The sequence below is a fragment of the Heptranchias perlo genome, chromosome 8, assembly GCF_035084215.1.
Source record: "Heptranchias perlo isolate sHepPer1 chromosome 8, sHepPer1.hap1, whole genome shotgun sequence".
In the NCBI taxonomy this organism is placed as follows: Eukaryota; Metazoa; Chordata; class Chondrichthyes; order Hexanchiformes; family Hexanchidae; genus Heptranchias; species Heptranchias perlo.
Genome location: NC_090332.1, coordinates 18,427,002 through 18,449,108, shown reverse-complemented (window position 1 = coordinate 18,449,108; position 22,107 = coordinate 18,427,002). Strand labels below are relative to the sequence as shown.

General features: G+C 39.1%; 1 protein-coding gene across 1 annotated transcript in view; it reads left to right on the top strand.

Moving 5' to 3' along the window:
* LOC137324452 (exportin-5) overlaps nt 1-22,107 on the top strand; it is a 61,367-nt gene that overhangs the window by 28,645 nt on the left and 10,615 nt on the right. Inside the window, exons 13-25 of the mRNA XM_067988733.1 lie at nt 675-803; nt 2,217-2,332; nt 3,642-3,797; nt 6,293-6,334; nt 6,428-6,517; nt 7,717-7,916; nt 8,804-8,903; nt 10,145-10,326; nt 17,991-18,091; nt 18,982-19,078; nt 19,866-20,002; nt 20,700-20,797; nt 21,932-21,978. Of these exons, the coding sequence (XP_067844834.1) occupies nt 675-803; nt 2,217-2,332; nt 3,642-3,797; nt 6,293-6,334; nt 6,428-6,517; nt 7,717-7,916; nt 8,804-8,903; nt 10,145-10,326; nt 17,991-18,091; nt 18,982-19,078; nt 19,866-20,002; nt 20,700-20,797; nt 21,932-21,978 (1,495 nt within the window). The remainder of the gene's footprint in view (nt 1-674; nt 804-2,216; nt 2,333-3,641; nt 3,798-6,292; nt 6,335-6,427; nt 6,518-7,716; nt 7,917-8,803; nt 8,904-10,144; nt 10,327-17,990; nt 18,092-18,981; nt 19,079-19,865; nt 20,003-20,699; nt 20,798-21,931; nt 21,979-22,107) is intronic.

Sequence of the window (22,107 nt, the reverse complement as noted above, 5' to 3'; positions counted from 1 at the left end):
TGGTTTGTGTTTTTTATGGCCCTGTTAACCTGCGTCGCTACTTTAAGTGATTTATGAAACTGTACCCAGAGATTCCTTTGTTCCTCTACCCCATTTAGGCTGTTATTATCCAGTGGCCTCCTTATTCTTCCTACGAAATGCACCACCTCACACTTATCTATGTTGAAATTCATTTGTGAATTACATACCCATTCTGCAAGTTTATTAATGTCATCTTGCATTTTGACACATTCTCCCTTTGTGTTAACTACACCCTCCAATGTCCGGTCGTTTGCAAATTTTGAAATTGTACTTCCGATTCCTGAATCCAAATCGTTAATGTAAATTGTGAACAACAGTGGTCACCAATCCCTGTGGAACTACACTATCAAGATATTAAAGCTTATCAAATGCCCTTTTTTTAACACAGGTACTATGTGATTCTATTTTTTTAATCCATCGGTCATTACTTATAATATCCCAACAGTTGAAGTGTGTTTGGGTGCAGAAGTGGCAGTCTGCTCTAGATGAACGTAATATCTAATTCCAGTTTACCATATTGATAGTGAATTCTCAATGCGGACATATAGAACACTAACTATTTTTACTTGATCCAGGTAGCATATTAAAGTACTTCGAATTTAATTGTTGTAGAAATGTTTTGATTATGTAGATAAATGTTTGTTGTTTTGCAGCGTTCAGAGCTCAACAAGGAGAGACCATTAGACTCTCTTGCCGTCTGTCACCAATGACTGGATTCAACATGGCTTCTGAGGCACTGCAGTATCAACTTACGGCAGCCATTGATGTTGGTCCAACTATGTGTAAGCTGGTTTAAGCATTCTGTTTCTGTATTGGTTATTGGGATGTTTACAGGTTTCATTATTAGAATGATAGTGCAACGTATGGTGTTGGTCTACTCTAACAAGTGACTCAAAATTACTGCCGTGAGCAATTTTAAATGAAGAGCTGGAAAATTTATTTGCATGTAAATGACAGACAGATTCAGTTCTTAAATGGGGATGGTGTATTTTTGCTGTGATTTTTGAAATCTGTCTGTGGATGAATTTAAATTTAAGCTGATTCATATAGCAGCATACTTTTTGAAGTATTAGTATTTCATTTACTAAACAAGAAAAATCTTGTGCTTTATTAAGCAACCCCCGCCTCCCAAATTAGTCTTTAAAATTATGCTTTTGCAGGTGAAAGATGGTGGGAAATGAAAATTCCTACTCTTCATTATATCGAGTAGTTTCAATGCCGGCACAGTCCAGGCTGGGTGAACATTAAAGCTCTACTCTGCCTTAATGTGCCTTAAATGCAGTTTGAACTAATGCTAGAATGAAGAATAGAATGAACTTCCATTGATATAGCACCTTTCATGACCTCAGGATGTCCCAAAGCATTTTACAACCAATGAAGTAATTTTTGAAGTGTAGTCACTGTTGTAATATAGGGAATCGTGGCCGCCAATTACGCACAGCAAGGTCCCAAAAATGGCAATGCGATAATCTGTTTGTGATGTTGATTTAAGGGACAAATATTGGCCAGGACACTGAGGCGAGCTCCTCTGCTCTTCTTTGAATAGTGCTACAGGATCTCTTACATCCACCTGAGAGGGCATGTGGGGCTTTGATTTAACACCTCAGCTGAAAAATGGCACCTCTGACAGTTCAGCACTCCGTCAGTTCAGCACTGAAGTGTCAGCCTTAATTGTGCTCAAGACTTTGGAGTGGGACTTGAACCCTCAACCTCCAGACTCAGAGGCAAGAGTGTTACTCCTGAGCCAAGGCTGGCTCATGACAAGGCTGGTACAACAGATCTGTAGCAAGGAATTGAAGTAATCAATGCGGAAGAATAGAAATTCTCTTGTTTGAACCCTTTGTGCTTGAAAACAATATAGCACACTGAAAACTGTAAAATAGCCACTTAACACACAATTTTGCCTTTGTGGATAGGTTGTTAACACAGCCACTTATTTACAGTGAATAAGTTGAATTCATTATTTTGTTGCACGAGTTTCTGGGATTTGTACTTCATGTTGCAAATCACATTCCCTGTGAGTTCAATTCACTTTTTCCTTAAACAAGTGGTGTTGATTAACAACTTTGGAAACATAATAAAGTGGTGGTGGTTCTGTGTATTATTGCAGAGGTTTCTATCTTGTAGGTAAATTAATAGGCAAGTCTGTCTTTTTGTCAGTGGTTTAGATTTTCTGTTTCTTTTTGTTCCTACAGCTAAGACTGGCAAAGGTTTGTGCTCTATCTTTTCACCATCTTTTGTGCAGTGGGATGCATTGACCTTCTTTATGGAGAGCGTGATGAGCCAGCTATTTAGAACAATGGAACCTGAGGTGCGTGTGAATAACGAGGAGGGGAAACAGATATTTAATATACCCTTGATCTAACTGCCAGCCAGTGCCTACATGAGCAACATTCCTTTTCAAATGGCATTAACTATGAAGTTTCAATTTTTTTTATTGATCGCTCATCTTTGTTAATTTTCCTGTATCAAATATTCGGCCTTGAATGATGGGATCTTACATTTTCAATTCAGCATCTAGCATAGATGGCTCTATCTAAATTTCCGCCTTTCCCTTCACGATCTTCCCTAGTCTGCATTTTAAATAGAAGACCATATGTTGAGGGTCTGCTTTGAAACCTATTGAGTTGGCCTCAAGCTGTATAAGAGCAAGACTACTTTTCCTATTTTCTGTTCTTTGCTGTTGGAGGTGGGCGGGAGTCGAAATACCGGCCTTCACTTGCTGCATCCTCACAGAACTATGAGTGAGTTTGGGAGGCACTTTACTTAACTCAAATGTTAAGCTACCAGCAGTGTTGGGATTGTTTTTTTTAGGTTTTCAGTTTCTTTTTGTCCTTTTCCCTTCTTCCTAATGGCGTGCGCATCATCCTTTATCTCTCCCAGTGACAGGTTATTTATCTTTGGGGGAGGGGTATCACTGCCAAGCCCGATCCTGTCCTCATCTGGTGTCCACACAGTGGTTAGTGGATACTGTTTGAGTGGCAACCAAGTAGATTTTCTCATCCACTTAACCCAAGGGTGCTGAGGATAATTATAGTTCTCTGCCATCCAAGCTGAGATCTGTCAAGTTGCCTCTGATTGCGGAGGGAACCTAAAAACTTCCAGGTCTGTTTACATCAGCTACTTAATGGATAAACCAACTTTTTTTCTTTTGGGTGTTCAATCCTTTTCTGTTTCTTTTTGACAAACATCACCTCTTTCTCCTGCCCCTCCCCGCCCCCCCCCCCCCCCCCTGTAAAATGATGTCTGACGAAACTAGGGTAGTAGTCTCGGGGATGGGGTAAATTTTCTGATCTTGTTAGGTTTGCATCTCCTCATACCTAAACTCTTTAATTCTAAGGGCAGAGATACATGATTACCCTTTTTTGTTTGTGTGTGGATGGCAAGGGGAGATTATAATTTGCTTTTCTTTTTAACTTTGAGTTCAGGGAAATGTTTGTAGCAGCATAATAAAGCAGTTGAATGAAAATGTAAATTGGTATCTCGTTCCTTAACAGGAACATCATTGTAATTTCAGTGTAAAGTCTAGAATTTGATAAACTCTCATCTCAATGCACTATACATAATATTGTCTGAATTTTGTCATAAATTAGAAGCCTAATTTTTTTTTTGTTTTACAGCAACTTCCAGTAGCAGATGGGATTGAGCTGCTGAAAGCTGTTTTAAGCTATCAAACCCATGACCCTCTCATTCTGTCTTGCATCCTGACTGCTGTGTCCACACTTTCCCCCTTCCTCCTCCATGATGCCACTGTTTTGCCACAAGTCCTCGAAAAGGTATATTACTCGTACATGTCAACCTACAAAACTTGGAAAAGTGATTACTACTTCATAAAAGCTAGCACAGCCACCAAAAAGTTGACAACTAAAAAGCAGCCTTAATAAAGGTTGATCAAGGCCACTGCTCCAAGACAACTGAATAAATTTAAATATGCTTTTTATTAGATTGGGTTTCAGGATATTAAATTTTAGGATCACATGCAGCAATTTGTCGTCATTTTGGATGAAAACTGGAACCCAGTGGCGCCTCATATGACATAGAAAAATAAATAGTTACAATAGGAGTGCATTTGCCATCACTTAAGCTGCAACTAAACCCAGTATTCCATCATATGTATTATGGGGCTGGTTAGGGCTGAAGTACACAGTGCAATTTTTTGCAGTGATGGATTTAGACATTGTGAAGAGGGAAAGTGAGCTCTGATGGTGGGATATTTCTTTCCTAGGAGATCTGGAGATGGCATCATCTTTCTGTTCACCCTCTTCCCCCTCCTCCAAAAAGGAAATTTTGATATTTGATGTGCGGTTTTCAGCATTTTGAAGTGTGTACACTAATTTCAGCGATGGCAATAGTTTTTAAAAATATTTTCTTTCTGGGATTGTGTATATGTGTTTTGGTTTCAGATGGTGAATCACAGTAGAATTTACACTGCACTCTTGTATACCACAATATTTTTAACCTTTTTACAATCACAGAAACAAAATATAGGAACAAACAACAATTTGAGGAGAACAGGAGAAAATAACAAAATAGTGATTTGAGAAGAATGTTTCCAAAACATTGAAATACACCCAGCACTGTGGTAATAGCAGTTATTGGCTGTTTCACATAACTCCTAAACCTGCAACTTTCCCTCTTGCATCAATTGATATACTGGTCATCGATAAGTTGTTTGTACGAACACACCAGCTATCTCCTGATACCTTAAACTGAGGTGGAATATATTAAATTTGCCAGTTGGATAAAATGGTAATTTTTGTGGCAAGCATGACTGGAGTAGAATGCAGAAATTAAAACATTAAACGGCACCCCTTTGTAGATTTTAATATAAAAATGTAAATCAATTCCATAATTTTATAAACATCTATTAACTAGACCCTATAAAATACACTTTAACAATTGAATTGGATATCATTATTGCAGTATTAGTGTTTTATGCCATTTCGACACCTAATAACAGTACACAAATATATAAACTTTACATATCCTAGTGCTGTGTTTTAATTGAACTTTTATTAGGACTGCGTAGATTTCACTGTCCTCCCCATTGACCTCTGCTGTCGTCAACTGCATGTTCCTTCCTCCATGGCCAATGATACTTATGTAATCCTGCATAGCCATAGTTGCATATGTAAAACTCTTCCTCTCGCCTGAGCCATCAATGGTGATGTGTGCAATTTCCACCAACCTCCTCCCTCCAAAAACCGTTGTCTTTAAGGCCCTGGTGTAAGCAGCGTGTGCACCAACTATAATCGCTGACTGTCACTGTGTGCAGACAATAAACATTTGGCAGCTGTGCGTACTTCATGTTGAAATGCAACCAATATGTATTGCATAAGTGTTGTGGGTACTTTCTTCGTGTTCACCTGTTTGGTGGTTGTTTCTGCAAATGTACCTTGACCTAATTTTTAACTTAAATTCTCTTATGATTATGGTTTCCTGTTAAACTTACCAAAGGTGTTACATCTAAGCTGTTTTGGATTTAATACAACGTAATTAAAAATGCGGAGAAATACTTTGATTTGCCGAATTTAGTAAGATGTGGATTGGCTGTAGACTCAACTTTCTTTCAAAATAAGCCCAGTAGTGTTGAATTGAAATGCGATGGTGCATCAAATTTACTTGCAAAATTTGAAGTATTGGTAAAAGACCACTTTTAATGTGACTTATTCAGTTAGTGATGTGTGGGCTTTTAAATATATTTTGAACGTCAGGACGTTGTAGGATAAACAACTTGCGTTTATATAGCAATTTTTTTTAAACTGCCATTGCTGGTAATCTGAAATAAAAACTGACCAAGGATACACTCCCAAAATATCAGAACTTTTCTTTTCTCTTTCTGGATGCCCACTGATCATCATTATTAAGCCTGCAAACCTAATATGCCCAGTGGAGAGCTGTTTTGGGGGGAGGGGGAATGTAGCATCCCTGGATCATTCTAATGTATTCTGAATTAGTTGGGGAAATTGTCCAATGAACGTTAGGTCATCCGTTGTCGAATTTGTGCAGTGTCATAGTCCATTTGAGTAGTTACTGATGCTCCTGACTTCCTGCCTAAACATTCTCTACTCGTTTGACCATTGTTGATTTTGTAACATTCCTGTTTTTTAATTAAAGATGTTTTGTTTGAGCTGGTCCAGAGATTATTCAGTCAGTAGTTCTACAATGTTTGTCTTAAAGTAATCTCTTAAAAGCACTAATGAAATAAATAGTGCAGCATATGTTGCTTGGTTTGTGCAACTGTATAAATTTGTTCAATTCTATTTTTTAGCTCTTTGCATCTGCTACTTTTGAAGTGGTTGAGGAGAGCCAGGTAGGACAACTTTCCTTACTAAAAGAAAAAAAATTGGTACTAAAAAATTGGTAGCAGGTCTATACTTACAACATACATCTATTGGGGTTGCAGGCTCCAAGAACTAGAGCAGTGAAAAACGTTCGTAGACATGCTTGTTCGTCCATACTGAAGATGTGCAGAGATCACCCAGAACTGATCATGGTAAGTGCCAAAAGGTATTATTTTTCCCAGATAGCTGACTACAGTAGAGGTTGAATTTGATTATTTCTTTGGTTACATTCAAAAGTATTGTCTTCCTGAACCAATACAAAAGCAGCATTACAGATACGTGTCAGCATTAAGTGACCAGTCCAGTCTAAGTTGCCCAGACTAAACCAGTTACTACTTTTGAAACAAACACTTTTCTTGGTCAGTTTCTTTTTCTTTTTCCTCTCCTCTCCTCTTTCCCCAAACCACATTAACTCTTTGCTAGAGTACCCTTCATGGTCCTAGGCTTTGTCTGGCACCTCCTATTTGTGAGCCTGGGCAGTCTGTTTTGGCAAGATATTTCAGTCTTTTTGAAGATTAGATTTCCAGTATTGCAAGTTACTTTTTTTTTTTCAGCCTACCTGCGCTAGCCACAGGGCTTTCAAACTCTCCTAGGTGCTCCCCCATGAACCAGAACGTTTCTGGATTATGCTGAGTTGGCTAATCTCAGCTGGAGTGACATTTGGACTTCTACAGCTTGCCTGTGTGCTCCTTAGCTAGGGGGCATATCAGTTGGGGTTCTCATGTTTAATGGCTGCCCATTAGTTCCTGCTGAAAAGGGTATTTGTGGACATCTGGTGATGACTGCAACTTTGTCTCTGGCCTTCATAGACAAAAGGTTTGTCAATGCTGTAGGTTTACAGATTTAAAAATGGCAACTTGGGGTGAGATAATGTTGGTGCCGTACTCCAGAAAGTGTTAGCACCTTAAGGAAAGGAAATAATTGGGGCAGAACGGAGTTCTCATCTTTGTCTTGAAATCTTAACTGCTGCTATTCAAATCAATATGTCAGTCTGCTTTGCACCAGTGACATTTTAATAGGCCAATGCCATTTAATGAGCATATATAGCTTGTACTTATTTGTGCTGTCTTAAAATTTCAAAACAAACTTAAACCAGATCACTGATGTTGCGGGTATTATATAAGAGGGAGTGGGGGGAGGGGATGGTTAGCAGAGTGTTTTGATTCACCTATTACTTTTGCCAATCCAGTTTGTTATAGGGTTACGTTGGCAAATTTGATCTGGTTTTAATGGTAGCAGTGAAATGAGGCGAGTGGTTAGTTGCAGTACCGCTCTCATTCTCTGCAGTAGGATTTATCCTTCTTCTACAGGATTATGTTAAAGTTTAATCTAAATGTTTCTTTTATTTTAGCCGGTCTTTGAAATGTTCTACGCTCATGTCAAGCGCCTGCAGCAAGACGAAAGGCAACTTACACAGTTGGAGAAGTGTGCTCTAATGGAATCTCTTGTTCTTCTGAGTAATCAGTTCAAGGATTATGAACGACAGAAAGCCTTCCTGGAGGAGCTCATGGCCCCTGTTACTAACCTTTGGTTGTCTGAGGAGATGCAACGGTATATTTTCGAACAACTATGTATTTTTGTAGTTAATGTCTGGTGTACAAAATTACATGTTTATACATATTTCATATTGAAGAAATAGTTTTGAAATTAATATGCCTTTATCGTAGCTAATCACAAAAAAGAACAGTTGTGTCCATTCTAAATTTTCTTTATATAGAAGTTGCTGAGCAATTGAGAGTTGAGTTTAAATACCAGCAAGTGATTAAGTTAGCTTTAGTAGATACCTCTAGCTGAAGGGCTTAGGGCACCATGAGTCTTCAAAAAGTATGTAAAAAGATAAGTAGTAATTTGGTGATGCCAACATTGGGTTTTAAAAGTCTGTATATATAAGGAGGAGGGAAAGAGTCAGGGTGTGTAAAGGGTTTCATAGCATAGAAGCCCTGGAAAGATTTAATTGAGCCAGAGACTGTGTTTTGTCTTGATCTCCAAACAGTGAGAATGCAGGGAGGGGGAAGAGAAAGTGTGAGTTGGACAGAGTATTTGGAACTTTGGAAGAATGAGAGGAAAGCTCAGAAGGGAAATGACTTGATTTTTAAACTAGAGAAGATGATGATTCTCTTGCTACTCACTTCCGGCATCCCCTTTTCCTCGTATCCTATCTAGGAGTGCGAAAGATGTGCAAGAACAGTCTCCAAGCAGCTTCCAAGTCTTGGGCAGACTTGAGCTTTATAGAGAAATTCAGAGTTGTTGAGTGCAAATTTTTGGTGCTAAAGAGAATTTAGACCGTGGGAGAGTTGGATTTCTATTTGGAATCAACTGCTTCAGCATTCTTGTAGTTTTAACTTCTCAAGAACAAGAGGTAACTGATGACCAGTATAACTTTAGAAGCTGACAATTTACTTTAGTGCAGCATACTTAAAGATTATTTTGTGTTGCAGAGTGCTTTCAGATCCAGCGATGTTTCTTTCATACATTGGTGCAGATGTCACTCCAGATGATCCCATTAGAGAAGACCCAGCAGGCATCAACAGATCTAGGGTACGTGTACATTTGTGGTTAAACTACACCCAAGGAATTGCACATTTGCCTGTTAGTGTGATTATACCAGGAAGATGGCTAATTCAGTACCATCAAACTAACGGCTTTTAAATTCAGAAGCACCGGAGAACCCTTTTAGTTTTGTGACTCCACTAACCTCTGTCCTGCTAATATGTATAAATGTTCAGATAATTTATCAAAGATTACCTTTTATTCAATCTTAAATTTAGAAACCGTGTAACACAGGAATCCTCTTAAGGGATGGTCATGGAACATATCGAGGCCTGCTGTTCACTATCCATGATGAAGACTTCTACCAGTAGTTCTGAACAAAATATTGCAAAAAATCAAGTACTGTGAAGTGTTTTTTTTAAATGGAGGGGGGAAATTAAAGAAGCTGTCTGAAATATCTTTTTAAAATAGGAGAAATTTTGACATAACCGGATCACAGTAGGGTGACTTTTGGAGCGGGGAATGGGGTTGTACAATGCAGTTGCTTAATCTCGAGATGCTGGTGACAATGAAGAACATTGTTTTGTAATTGGAAATAAGCTTCATTTGTCAGTAGCAGAGTTCTATTATGGTGGACAGAATCTGTTCTGTTGGGAGGTTGTGGAATAACTTGTATATTTTAGTGTATTACAACAATGAGGACCTAAAAAGTGTTGTTTATGATGTGTTGTGTTTAATGGCAGGAGTTGCCATAAGCGTGCCTTTTGGGGAGGGAGTGTTGAGATGAAAAAGACTTCTGTTCTGAAAATATAGTTTTAAAGCTGTTAATGGGTCAAAAGGTTAGGCCAAGTATGGTATCAAAGAAGTCAAGTCTGATCTTATCTATTTGAACCTATATTGGTAGTAGAAAGAATATTGCCAGTTCCAGTGCTAGTAAAAGCAGTGGGTTTAGACTGCATCCAGACTTAATTGTATATTTGCTGTTTTGATTCAGAAACCAAAAGATACATGTGTATGTTTGGCATGGAGGACTGAAAACCTGCTTAGCACCTGTGTGTAACACCAGCTTTTGAAATTCTTAACACTTTCATGCACATTGTCAGCTCTTTCCAACACACAAAAATATTCCTGATCGAAGCCCGCTGTTCCTAACTGTTGCAATGCCATTGGTTGCAGTCAGGAATTTGTCGCCACAGCTGCCTGGAGGTAATAAGCCCCGGGTACTACTGGTAAAGGTCAATGAAATTTTGCCAGACCTTTCATCTCTGCTTTTTACCTTATTTTGACAGATCAGCTTGTGTGTTTACACCATACTTGGAGTTGTGAAGCGGGCTCGCTGGCCTACTGACCTGGAGGAGGCAAAGGCCGGAGGGTTCGTGGTCGGATTCACACCCAACGGGGCTCCGATCTACCGCAACGCCTGCACTGAGCATGTCATCAAACTTCTTGACAACCTGCTCGCCCTGATAAGGTGAATCGAGTTGGACAAGAGTAGCAGCACGTAAACCAAAGCCATTAAACCAACACTGGATCTAGGCCAGGAAAACATGGTCTTGAACCAGTGAAAAATAAATATCAAGACAAGTACACTATCAGCTAGTCTGCATAGTGCTCTTTTACAGTCTTTCATTTGTGAGCTTGGATATTGTTGCTTAAAACCTTTTGTACTGCACCACGGTTAAGGAAGATAATTAATGAGTAATAATTTAGACGGTGTGATTTGTTTTGCATTGCCTAAATAACCATATAGCTTTAAACATAGAACGTGTTCCAATTCAAAATTAGTCGTCTTATCTAACTTGAATTTTTGTGCAAAATCTTAATTTTGTACAAAGTTTTGTGTTTTTGCAACGTCTGAAGAAAATTCAGGTAGGTTGCCAGGTAAGTAGGGTGTTTGGAGTTTCTGATGATCATGCGGAATGGAGCTAGAACTAATTGCTGTTTTCCAGATTTTTGAGGAGGATTCACCGACGTCCTGTACATTTTTACCTAATTTTAAAAATTGGCATTTTTTGACCACAGTAACTTTTTCCCGCTGTTCGCAAAAGTGATATTATCTCTTCTATAAGATGGAAGTTGAAAAATTGACCAAGTTTGACCTTTTTTAAAATCATCCTCAGTTGATGCATTTTGCTTGATGTGTAGTACACCTTCATTTGCCTCAATTTTCCCATTGAGCAGATAATCTTGGTAACAAAACATAGAAAAAAATTACTTGTATAATTTGGTTTTGAACACATTGATAAAGGACTTCTATGTAAGACTTGCACAGGTTGGCATGAGTGCCTCAAGTCATGCATTTTTAAGATTGTTTACTGCTGAAATTTTTTTAAATTTAGAAAATACTTTTTTCAGAACACTTAACACTCTATTCTCTGAAAATAACTTCTAAATTTTAACGTGCTGGGTCTTATGCCCTTTAAAATTGCTGATTTGATGATAAGCAGTTGCTGAATTTTTAATCCAATTAGTAGCTAGTTTAACTCTTTGATAAATGCCTCTGTATTTCATCTACTTTTACCAATTTATATATCCAATTTAGTGTATTTACAAAATGATTAGAAATCCAGGACTCACCCAGCTCTTGTTTAGAGCTTGAAGAAAATGCTTAGCAAATTAATAACTTCAGCTGGCTTTTATATACAGTTTTAAAAACATTGCAGGCTGTAAACACAAGCTATTTTTAATGCAAAGCATATTCTTCCAATACTAGGCTTGTAACATTTCATCCACAGAGTGAGAGAGATTTTGAAGCCTCCCGCCCAGTGGAAAGGGGGCAGTAGTTGCCCCGGAAATGATGGGGATTGACTTGCTGTCCCTATCTTCCCCTGGACCTACCGCTGGGCAGCTGGAGAGCCTGCCTGAGTCAGGTGTTGAGCCCTTTTAATTTGCAAATTGAGATCCCATGAAGTACATAGATCCTGATTGTCATTTTGGGACATGTGCTGTGCATGCTCCATACAGTATCTTCTGGCTGTCCAGACGAAGAGGAGTGCAGCAGGTAAGTTTTAACTTATTTTTGTGGTGCGAAAGAGAAGCAGGAGTGCTTCTCCGGGCTTCACAAAATGACCTGGGCCATTGCCGCACCGAAGCCCAGCTCTCAACATGGGCCTCCTGTCTGGACTATGAGAGCTGACGAGCCACCAAAAATCAATCCATGAATGTTTCCACTTTAATGCAGCTGTTTACTGTTTTGCAGAGATCGTTTGCCTCTTGCCACTAGATGCCACCAGCTACTAATGGCTACGATGTACTGGAGACTATCAAGTTGTTTCATAGGCATATATGTATTTGGTGACTTGATGGGCTTTAAAGTAGAGATGGACTCGTTTTGTTGCCTGTATATAAAATTTGAAAGAGCTATCTAATTAGTTGCCCTCTTTTCCCATAGCTCTGCAAATCTTTACTTTTCAAGTATATATCCAATTCACTTTTGAAAGTTACTATTGAATCTGCTTCTACCGCCTTTTCAGGCCATGCATTCCAGATCATGACAACTCGCTGCATAAAAAAAAAATTCTCCTCATCTGCCCTGTTCTTTTGCCAATTATCTTAAATCAGTGTCCTCTGGTTACTGACCCTCCCATCAGTGGAAACAGTTTCTCCTTATTTCCTCTGAAAACTTCTCATAATTTTAAACACTTCCATTAAATCTCCAATAACCTTCTCTGCTCCAGGGAACCACCTTCAAAGATTTGTGCACATGAAACCCCCAGGTCTCTCTGATCCTGCACCTTGTTTAAAATTGTACCATTTAATTTATATTGCCTCTCCTCATCCTTCCAAAATGCATCACACCACACTTCTCTGCATTAAATTTCACTGCCATGTGTCTGCCCATTTCACCAATCTATGCCCTCCTGAAGTCTGCTACTATCCTCACTGTTCACTGCATTTCCAAACTTTGAAATTGTGCCCCCTATACCGTAGTCCAGGTCATTAATCCATATCAAAAAGAGCAGTGGTCCTACTGTATATCCCTCCAATCTGAAAAACAACCATTGACCACTACTCTCTGCTTTCTGTCTCTTAGCTAATTTAGTATCCATTCTTCCACTACCCCTTTAATTGCATGGGCTTCAATTTTGCTAACAAATCTATTATGTGGCACTTTATCAAATGTCCTTTGAAAGTCCATTCACACATCAATTGCATACCTTCATCAACCCTCTGTTATTTCATTGAAGAACTCAATCAGGTTTGTTAGACACTACTTGCCTTGAACAAATCCGTTTTGGCTGTCATTAACTGATCTGTGTTTTTCCAAGTGAAAATTAATTTAGCCTAGGATTGTGATCTCTAGAAGTTTCCCCACGTTAGGCTGGCTGGCCTCTAGTACTAGTAGCCAGACAGTAGAAAGATGTGCGTTATGTTATTTGGATGCCAGAGCTCCCCTTTTGCCAATTTTTTGGGGGAAGTTGTTGATTCTTTGCTAGGTGTAGCACCTCTAATGCCCCTCTTCCCCCCCCCCCCCCCCATACCAGCTTGAATGGTTGAGCTACTGTCTGATAGACTCACTAAATCATCAGGAAATTGTTTCTTTCATTAAGTAAGGTTGAAGTCTGAATCATTGTCCGGACCAATTATTAATTGGATTGAATGATTTGTGCTGCATGCTGGATTAAGTATGAGGAGGGAGATGTTGAATGCAGAAGTATTGAAGCTAATGGCCCACATGCTTTGTAATCTGACATCTGGAGAAATTATGGTTTAGGACAAAGCAGGAAATGCTGGTAGAGAAGGGATGCTTGAAGGTTTGAAGATCAGAGGTCTGCAGCAAAATGGGAGATGTTGCGTACAATTATGCAGTGCCCTTCTGTGTCCTTAGTGTCTGCGGAATTGGTCTGCCATTGTAGCTTCCAGAGCTTCCTAGTCATCTGTATTGTTTCCGCGTGTTGCCATGGTTTCCTGCATTTTCTGTATTATCCACAATGGATCACCTCTCTCTCACTTGTAGCTGAGCAGTATTATGTTAATTATACATGCAATGTCATGCCATGGGCATGAGTTAGAGAGGATATCTTTGATACAGTAGGTATTGATGGGAATTTAGCCATACTGCTTTGAAATATGAAAAATCTGTTTATAAACCAATTTATAAATTGCATTGGACCACTATCTACCATTGTAGTTTGTAACCTAGCTTGCTTGAAGCAACTGACCTGTAATGGGTTAATCTGATAGCAAAGCTGTTTTGTGTATTTTAAAATTCTGAAGGAGTTTGATAGGGTAGACGTAGAGAAGATGCTTCCACTTGTGGAAGAAACCAAAACCAGAGGTCATAAATATAAGATATTCACCAATAAATATAATAGGGAATTCAGGAGAAACTTCTTTACCCAGAGAGTGGTAGGAATGTGGAACTCGCTACCACAGGGAGTTGTTATGGTGAATACCATGGATGCATTTAAGGGGAAGCTGATAAGCACATGAGGGAGAAAGGAATAGCACGATATGCTGATGGGGTTAGGTGAATCCGGGTGAGAGGAGACTCCTGTGGAGCATAAACGCTGGTACAGACCAGTTGGGCTTGAAGGCCTGTTTCTGTGCTGTAGATTCTATGTAAGTTTTCATAACACTAATAGAACACTCCATATTATACCAGTTGGTAAATATTGAGGGGAAGATTCCACCAAATTGAAGTGGTTCACTAAATTACCTCTTCAGGAAACGCCTGTGCTCTAAACTTATTGTTGGTAAATTAGGTTTAGATAGTTTACTTAGTCGGCCACAACTAGGATCATTTTTAATGTTCAATTATAATCCTAATGTTTTACGATGGACAGAACTGGAGGATTTGTAAGTAGTTATTCCCCCATGCCCTCATACTTTCCCATTGCAATTAATTTAGTTTAATGTGTGCTTGTCACCTGTTTTCAACTTTTTATGGTTATTAAGAGTTATATTTAAATGTCAGTTTGGCGATTCCATAGTGCATCTAATAGTTTGCCGAAGTGTATCCTTCATTGAAGCATTGTTGCAGGTTGGCAGTGTACAAGTTGCCTCTTAATTTTAACAGTTGTGTGAATGTCAGATGTTCGTTTAAGGGGCATGCTTTTGAATTTTTTTAAACAAGTATCTGGAATCTATAATATATCCAGGATCATTTTGAAACTCTGGTGCAGAATTGCTTACTTAATTTTACTGCCATTTGTAGTAGTGTAGCATTTCTATGTAAATAGCAGCCTGTTGGCTGCATGCTGAAAACAAATCAATATAATCATATTCTGAAATTTGAAATTATTTGAAGTGTTTCTTGAATACTTGTGATTTTAAATGGTGCAGTTAATGTTTAAAGGTTGGGAAGTAAATGGAAATTTAAAGATGTGGCAAATAACTAATATAAGCATTTTCTAAAAGCTTTTTCTTGGGTTCACAGTTTAGCCTGAATCAGACTGGCAGAGGTAGTGCAATACAAAGTGTACTTCGAAATAACAAATTCTTTTGGTCAGATTGTATTCGAACCAAGTGTGTAAAACCATTCCAATTCTGAAAGTACATGCCAAAGTTTTTACCTCCTGGTAAACATTTTTTAAGAAAATCACTGGAAACAAAGTCTTGATGTAGTTACTGTTCAACATGAATTAAATTTAAATACTTGTCTGCAAAGGCAATATAGATATTTGATTTTGGATGTGCAGGTAAGTGGTCTGTTCCCAGAATTCTCATACATTTTCTGTTCATTTACTATGTCTATTTTGCTCACTCTGTTTGTCCATCCGTTTTTTTCTTTGTTCCTTTTCTCGCTCCCCCCCTTCCTTTCCCCCGTCTCTTCTCCCCCCCCCTTCCTCCCTCCCGTCTCTTCCCCCCCCCCCTACTTCCTCTCTCCCGTCTCTTCTCCCCCCCCCCCTACTTCCTCTCTCCCGTCTCTTTTCCCCCCCCCCCACTTCCTCTCTCCCGTCTCTCCCCCCCACTTCCTCTCTCCCGTCTTTTCCCCCCCCCTTCCTCGCTCCCGTCTTTTCCCCCCCCCTTCCTCGCTCCCGTCTTTTCCCCCCCCCTTCCTCGCTCCCGTCTTTTCCCCCCCCCCTCCTCGCTCCCGTCTTTTCCCCCCCCCCTTCCTCGCTCCCGTCTTTTTCTCCCCCCCCCCTTCCTCGCTCCCGTCTTTTTCCCCCCCCCCTTCCTCGCTCCCGTCTTTTCCCCCCCCCCTTCCTCGCTCCCGTCTTTTCCCCCCCCCCCTTCCTCGCTCCCGTCTTTCCCCCCCCCCCTTCCTCGCTCCCGTCTTTTCCCCCCCCCCCTTCCTCGCTCCCGTCTTTTTCTTCCCCCCCCCCCCCTTCCTCGCTCCCGTCTTTTTCCCCCCCCCCCTTCCTCGCTTCCGTCTTTCCCCCCCCCCTTCCTCGCTCCCGTCTTTTCCCCCCCCCCCTTCCTCGCTCCCGTCTTTTCCCCCCCCCCCCTTCCTCGCTCCCCCTCTCCCCATTCTTGCACATGTCTGAAAAGCTATTTGTATGTGTGCTGCTAGAATGTTTTACAGGAATGTGACTTTTGTATTTGTTAGAAAAGGTATTTTAAATGTGAGGGTAATGAAGTACTTTGTTTAGAACTTTTTTATTGAAAAAAGATTCTTGCCTGATGTGGAGGTGATAAATTTAAAATGTTTCTTCTGCCAAGACCCAAGGTTTTGCTTCACCAGGGTGTGTCATGCTGATTATCTTTGAATTCTATAAGCAAAATTCTCCATAGGGAGTAAGACAGACCCTTGACTATTCCAGGAAAATTATCTATGCACGATGCTTCTGTGTATTGGCTCACATTGAAGCATCCCCGTATGGATGGATCCCAATAAGTGTCAATGATGGGAAAGGATGAGTGACTCCTTGGTGAGTTTGTAAATCTTAAAACAGGAGGAGAACTAACTTGGGCCATCTATCAAATTGAAGCACCACTAAAGTTTTGTGAGGATATTCCCTTTTGTAGTGCTATCCTTGAGCTGGCATAAGGAGGAATGTGGCAGTGACTGACTTTTTCCACCCTTTCCCCTCTTCCCAACTCCCTAGGATCTTTGCACAGCGGTCTGAGATCTGGAAATTAAAATGGGGAAATAGAATCTGTATTCTCCCACTGCAGCTGTGGTGCCTTACCAGAATTTCTAGTATTATGTGGACCTTAATCCCACTTGATGGGGATACTTTTACATTGGTATTAAACTTGAATATATCCCTAAAATATACTTGCAGAAGAAAAATGATTTTGAACTAGTTTCAATATTTTAAGTGACCTGGTTCCTTCAACAATACCAGATTGCTGAAACTGATTAGAATTAAAAGCATTTTTATAGACTATTACTTAACTGGCTGGCTGGAAATTTGTTTTCATGGTTAGGCTGTTTAAAGGAAAGTAAGCTACTGGTAAGTGCAGTCACAAATTTCTCGTTGAGAGTTCCTCACCTCCCTGAAGCCATTTTTTGTAATCTGTACTAGAAAATGCTGGAACATACAGCAGTTTCAACACCTGAAGAGACAACTAAACCGTTTGGATGGAGACATGTTAACAGTTTGGGTGGAAAGAGTCAGGACACGTGCTGACTAATCTGTATTTGTCCAATATTTCATTTCAGATTTTTAGCATTTGTGGTTTTTGTCTTAATTACAACATTAGTTTCAAAAGGTTAATGTGAACTAGCACCAGTCAGAGTAGTAAGATTCCTGACAACAGGTTATATTCCATACAATTAGGGCCTCATGTGCAGCAGGATTTTGCTGCCTTAATGCTCATTGAATACTTGGGATGGGGGGGGGGAAGCAGACCTCTACTGTAATTAGCCTTCCAACAGACTGGCAATGATGTGCCCAGTTTTGTTTAGAATGGAGGCCTTGAAAGGCATCTCCTAGCTCTCATCCAATGCATCAGTTGGCTGCCATTTGCCTTCAACAAATGCTTGGCTTGGCACAGGACCCCTGCAAATGAAGACCAAAAAATGAACAGGGGTTCAAGGATTAATTTTTGGGCATAGGTATTTGGGAAGATAGCTATGTGAATTCCACCTGTGTATATTGATTTGTATGTAGGATGGCTTTTTTATGGCCTGCCCTTAGTGTTAAGACCTGCACATCCCTTTATGATGGTGTATAACCTACGAGGGATTGGAAAACTTTGTTTAAACTGTAACTTATTAGTGCTGTAATGTTTTCTTGTTTGTAGGACACATAATAACCTTTGGCTGCCAGAGTTGTTGGCCCAGCTCAGCCCGCACTTCACGAAAGCCCATGACATGCTGGAAGTGGAAAAAAATGCTATTCTTGGTATTAAAAAAAAAATTGAGCCCTATTTTATATAGTTTGATAGTTCCTTATTTCTTGAAAATTAACCTCAATCTAATGGGATAATTAGCCTGTACATGTTAAACTTTTTAAAATGTCTTTTTTAATTAAGAATTATTGCTCCTGAGTGTTTATTTGCTACTTTTATTGGTTCCACGAGTTGATCTGGTATAAGAAAGATAGTTCAATTGTATTTCTGAAGTTTTTAATTTAAGCATCTACTGTTTGAAGTCCTGTAGGATCCAACTTGACTCCCTATTTATTTAAATTGAAGCAATACTGAGATACGCCACTGTTGAGTAAATCTCTTGGTATCTTCATTGGTAATTTGCATATCAAGTGACCTGAAGACTTGGATAGATTTAAATACCTATTTTGTCTATTTCATAAATCAGATTTTCATTTTTGCTTTTACTGAAACATTTTGTTTTTTTTAAATAAGATTCTCACTTTTTCCCCATAGAGATGTTGAAATCTACAGTTTGAAGTTGTTTTATGTCCCTTATTGCTATATTAATGCCAAAATGTATTTTTATTTAACAAATAAGGGGATGGAACTTTATCATTCCTGCAGATAAATATAAATAGGAATACCCCCCCCCCCCTCCTCAAAATCACTGACTACTGATATTTTTAAAGAATATCAAAGATTGGTTGTCAGTACTGTTCATTTCAGTACATTGATGCCAATAACAAAATTCTACAGTCTGGGGTTGACCACTGATGGAAGATTAAAAATATCCTGATCTTAGTGCTCGGTTTCATACTATTTAGGCTAGCTTGTAATTCTCAAACTTTCTCTTTTGATGAAGGAGTTTGCAATTGTTATTTACTACAGAACTTGTTTCTAATGAGCATTGCCTTCCATGCAGGTATTCCACAGCCTCTGCTCGATCATGCTGATGCTCCAGTGTACAAATCAGTGTTGGAACGAATGCAAGGGTTCTTCTGTACCTTGTATGACAACTGGTAGGAAGTCATTTTGTCAATACTTTGTTAGTATGTACTTAATGAGTAACATGTTTTGAAAACCAAAACTGTAGTCTGTGTACATGCTGTTGAATATTGGGTAATTAGAGATTGATGATGCTGCTCTGACCTGACCACACCATACCAGATCATTTACTTGCAAAACAGTGCTTCTGATTTGTGCTTTTACGTGCAGAAATTCTTTAGTTCAAATATTGTACACCGTGCAAAACAAGCTTTTGGAATGTAGAAAGCAGTTAACTGATAAGCATTCTGACATTCTTGTGTTCTACCAGTAGTTAAAATTTTGCTATATTCTTCCTGGTAATGGTGGCTCTTGTTGAGTGGCACTAGTGTTTGTGCTAGCACCCCGCTGGTGCCTTGCTTCATGTGTAAACTGGATGGGTGAGAGGAGTTAAGTTATTCAGCTGTAGAGGGCAGCATGGGTCAGTGGATAGCAATCTAAGTGGATTTATTTTCCCCTTTTCAAACCTTGGTGACGAGGCCAACTGTAGTGCAACTATCGCAAACCTGACCTGGGATTGAGCCAGGCTCTTGGCCTGTATGGCTCAGTGCTCTACCGTATGATGCATTTGCAGGCTAAAACCATTTGGGGAGCATGAAAATGTCTTCTTTTGTAACTATTTGATGTTTCTTACCTTTTTACAGTGTTTGTAAATGTGCTTTTTTTCAAAAATAAGTGAACTGGAGTGCCATTTGCATGAATTTTTTAAAAATCACATGGATATTTAAAAGTTAGATTGCTGTTAACTTTATTCTTGAACAGTTTCCATATCCTCGGGAATGCTGGACCAAGTATGCTTCAAGATTTTTTCGACATAAGCAATTTTGCAGAATCTGTAATAAACTCTGCTTTTGTGAATTTGGAGAATATTCCTGACTACAGGCTCCGTCCAGTGCTACATATCCTTTTTGCCTTTCTGATGATTTAACAATACTGAATAAGTAACTTCCTGTAGGGACAAAGGAATATTGAGTTGTATAAAATCGATATGTACTTTTAGCTCAAATTTGTGAGAAGGCCCGCATTTGAATTTGTGGTACATGGGTACATGAAATTTACACTTGGACTGTGCCGTTAATGTTTTAACATTTTTATACATTAGAGGGAGGGAGAGTTTTAGAATTTGGTGATGGTTAACTTGTTTAAAATATCTATCAATCAGTAACTTGAAAATTGTATAATTGAGAGCATTTTGAGAATTACCTACAGCTTGCAATAGTAGTTGCATAAATGCACCCAATATTGCCTTGCCACAAAAAGGTCTGCATAAAATCTCTGCTCCTACATTTTCTTGCCATACAATTTGGTTGGGCTTGGTGTGAAATTGATCGAGATGCAACAGAATTCTAGGGTGCTCTGGTTATAGTTAACTGAAGAGGAGAAATCATGATGTGGTGCAGTACTTAGCATGATGTGTCATTGAGTGGTGACACAAGGTTTCTAACTACATCCACCCAGCAAGATCTCTTGTATACTGTTATCTTGACTGGAGGGAAGGAGAGAAGGGTGAGTTATTCCAAGCCTGTGTTTTCAATTGGTTTTTCGCTATGCAATGTTGGGAAGAAAATGCAAGATATTTACTTAACTCATGCATACGTGTCTTTGTGAAGCCTTTGGTCCAGTCCTGCCCACCTGAACATTATGAATCTGTGCTGTGTCCAATTCTTGGACCCCTGTTCTCTTACTTACTGCAGGTAATTATTAAAATTATTCACCAGACTTTCTTTTTAGCTATTGAGATCTTATTCTGCAATGCCCCAAATTTCAGAGGTTTCTGGTTTTTCTCCGCTGACTGTATTCTCAGTACTGAATATATTAAACATTCTGTGGATTCTTTATTCTCATAGTGGTTAGTCAGGGAATAACAATGGAATGTATAAAGTGGGTTGTATATGGTTCTCTATAATCTATAGGAACCATATATTTCTTCCAGTTCTGATGAAAGGTCATCGACCTGAAACGCTAACTCTGTTTCATTCTCCACAGATGCTGCCTGACTTGCTGAGTATTTCCAGCATTTTCTGCTTTTATCTCTATAATCTATGTTTAAGTCAAAGGTAGGGAGTAGTATGTTGGAATGCTCTGGCTAGGACAGTGGTTCAGGTAAACTATGCAAATTAAAATTAATCCAAAAAAGCTATATAGAAACTTAAGCAATCTCGATTCAATATGTAATGAAGCAAACAGAAAATGCTGGACACATAGTAGCAGTCAGAGCTAAGCATCTGGACTGTTAACCTGTCTTTTCTCATCAGATTTTGATTGAATTGTGGTGTATTTCCAACGTCTTCTATTGTTTCAAATTTACAGTATCTACAGGTTTTTTTTGCAGTGAATAAAATGTTAAAAAAATTGCCGTGAGACTTTCAGAGCAACAGAGAAATGTGGTCTCAGTCCTAAAAACAAAATCCAAATGAATCAAATTGAAGCTTTATTAGACCAGCTATTTAAAAGTTAGCTAGGCATTCTCTTGAGCAGAGTACCTGAATCAATCTTGAAAATTTGTTTAGACTTTTAAAAAAAATTCCTTTAAATTTGGAGTCTTTGCAAATGCATAAAAACTCTGCTAAAAACACCCAGAGATAATTCTTGAGTGTTCTTTTTATCAGTGATAATAGAAAAATTGCTTTGCGTTGAACAGTATAGTGAGATTAGCTATTGACAAATAGTATTGTTTAGAATTCAAATTTCAGGACTTTTTTTATTTGTTCATGGGATGTGGGCGTCACTGGCAAGGCCAGCATTTATTGCCCATCCTTAATTGCCCTTGAGCAGGTGCCCAACTGCCAGTGTAATATGTAACACCATTGTTTGTTTCATCCTTGCAGAGACTAAGTGCCAAGTGGGTTGTCATCAACCAGAGAGGTCTGTTGGAGTAAGTGTCAAACTGGTCATACTTTTGGATTTTGAGACTCATCGTTGTCTGTTGCTTAAATATTACACAAATATATTTTATCTGATGGAATAGTTTTGATTTCTGTTAAGTGGAGATTATAGTTTAGAT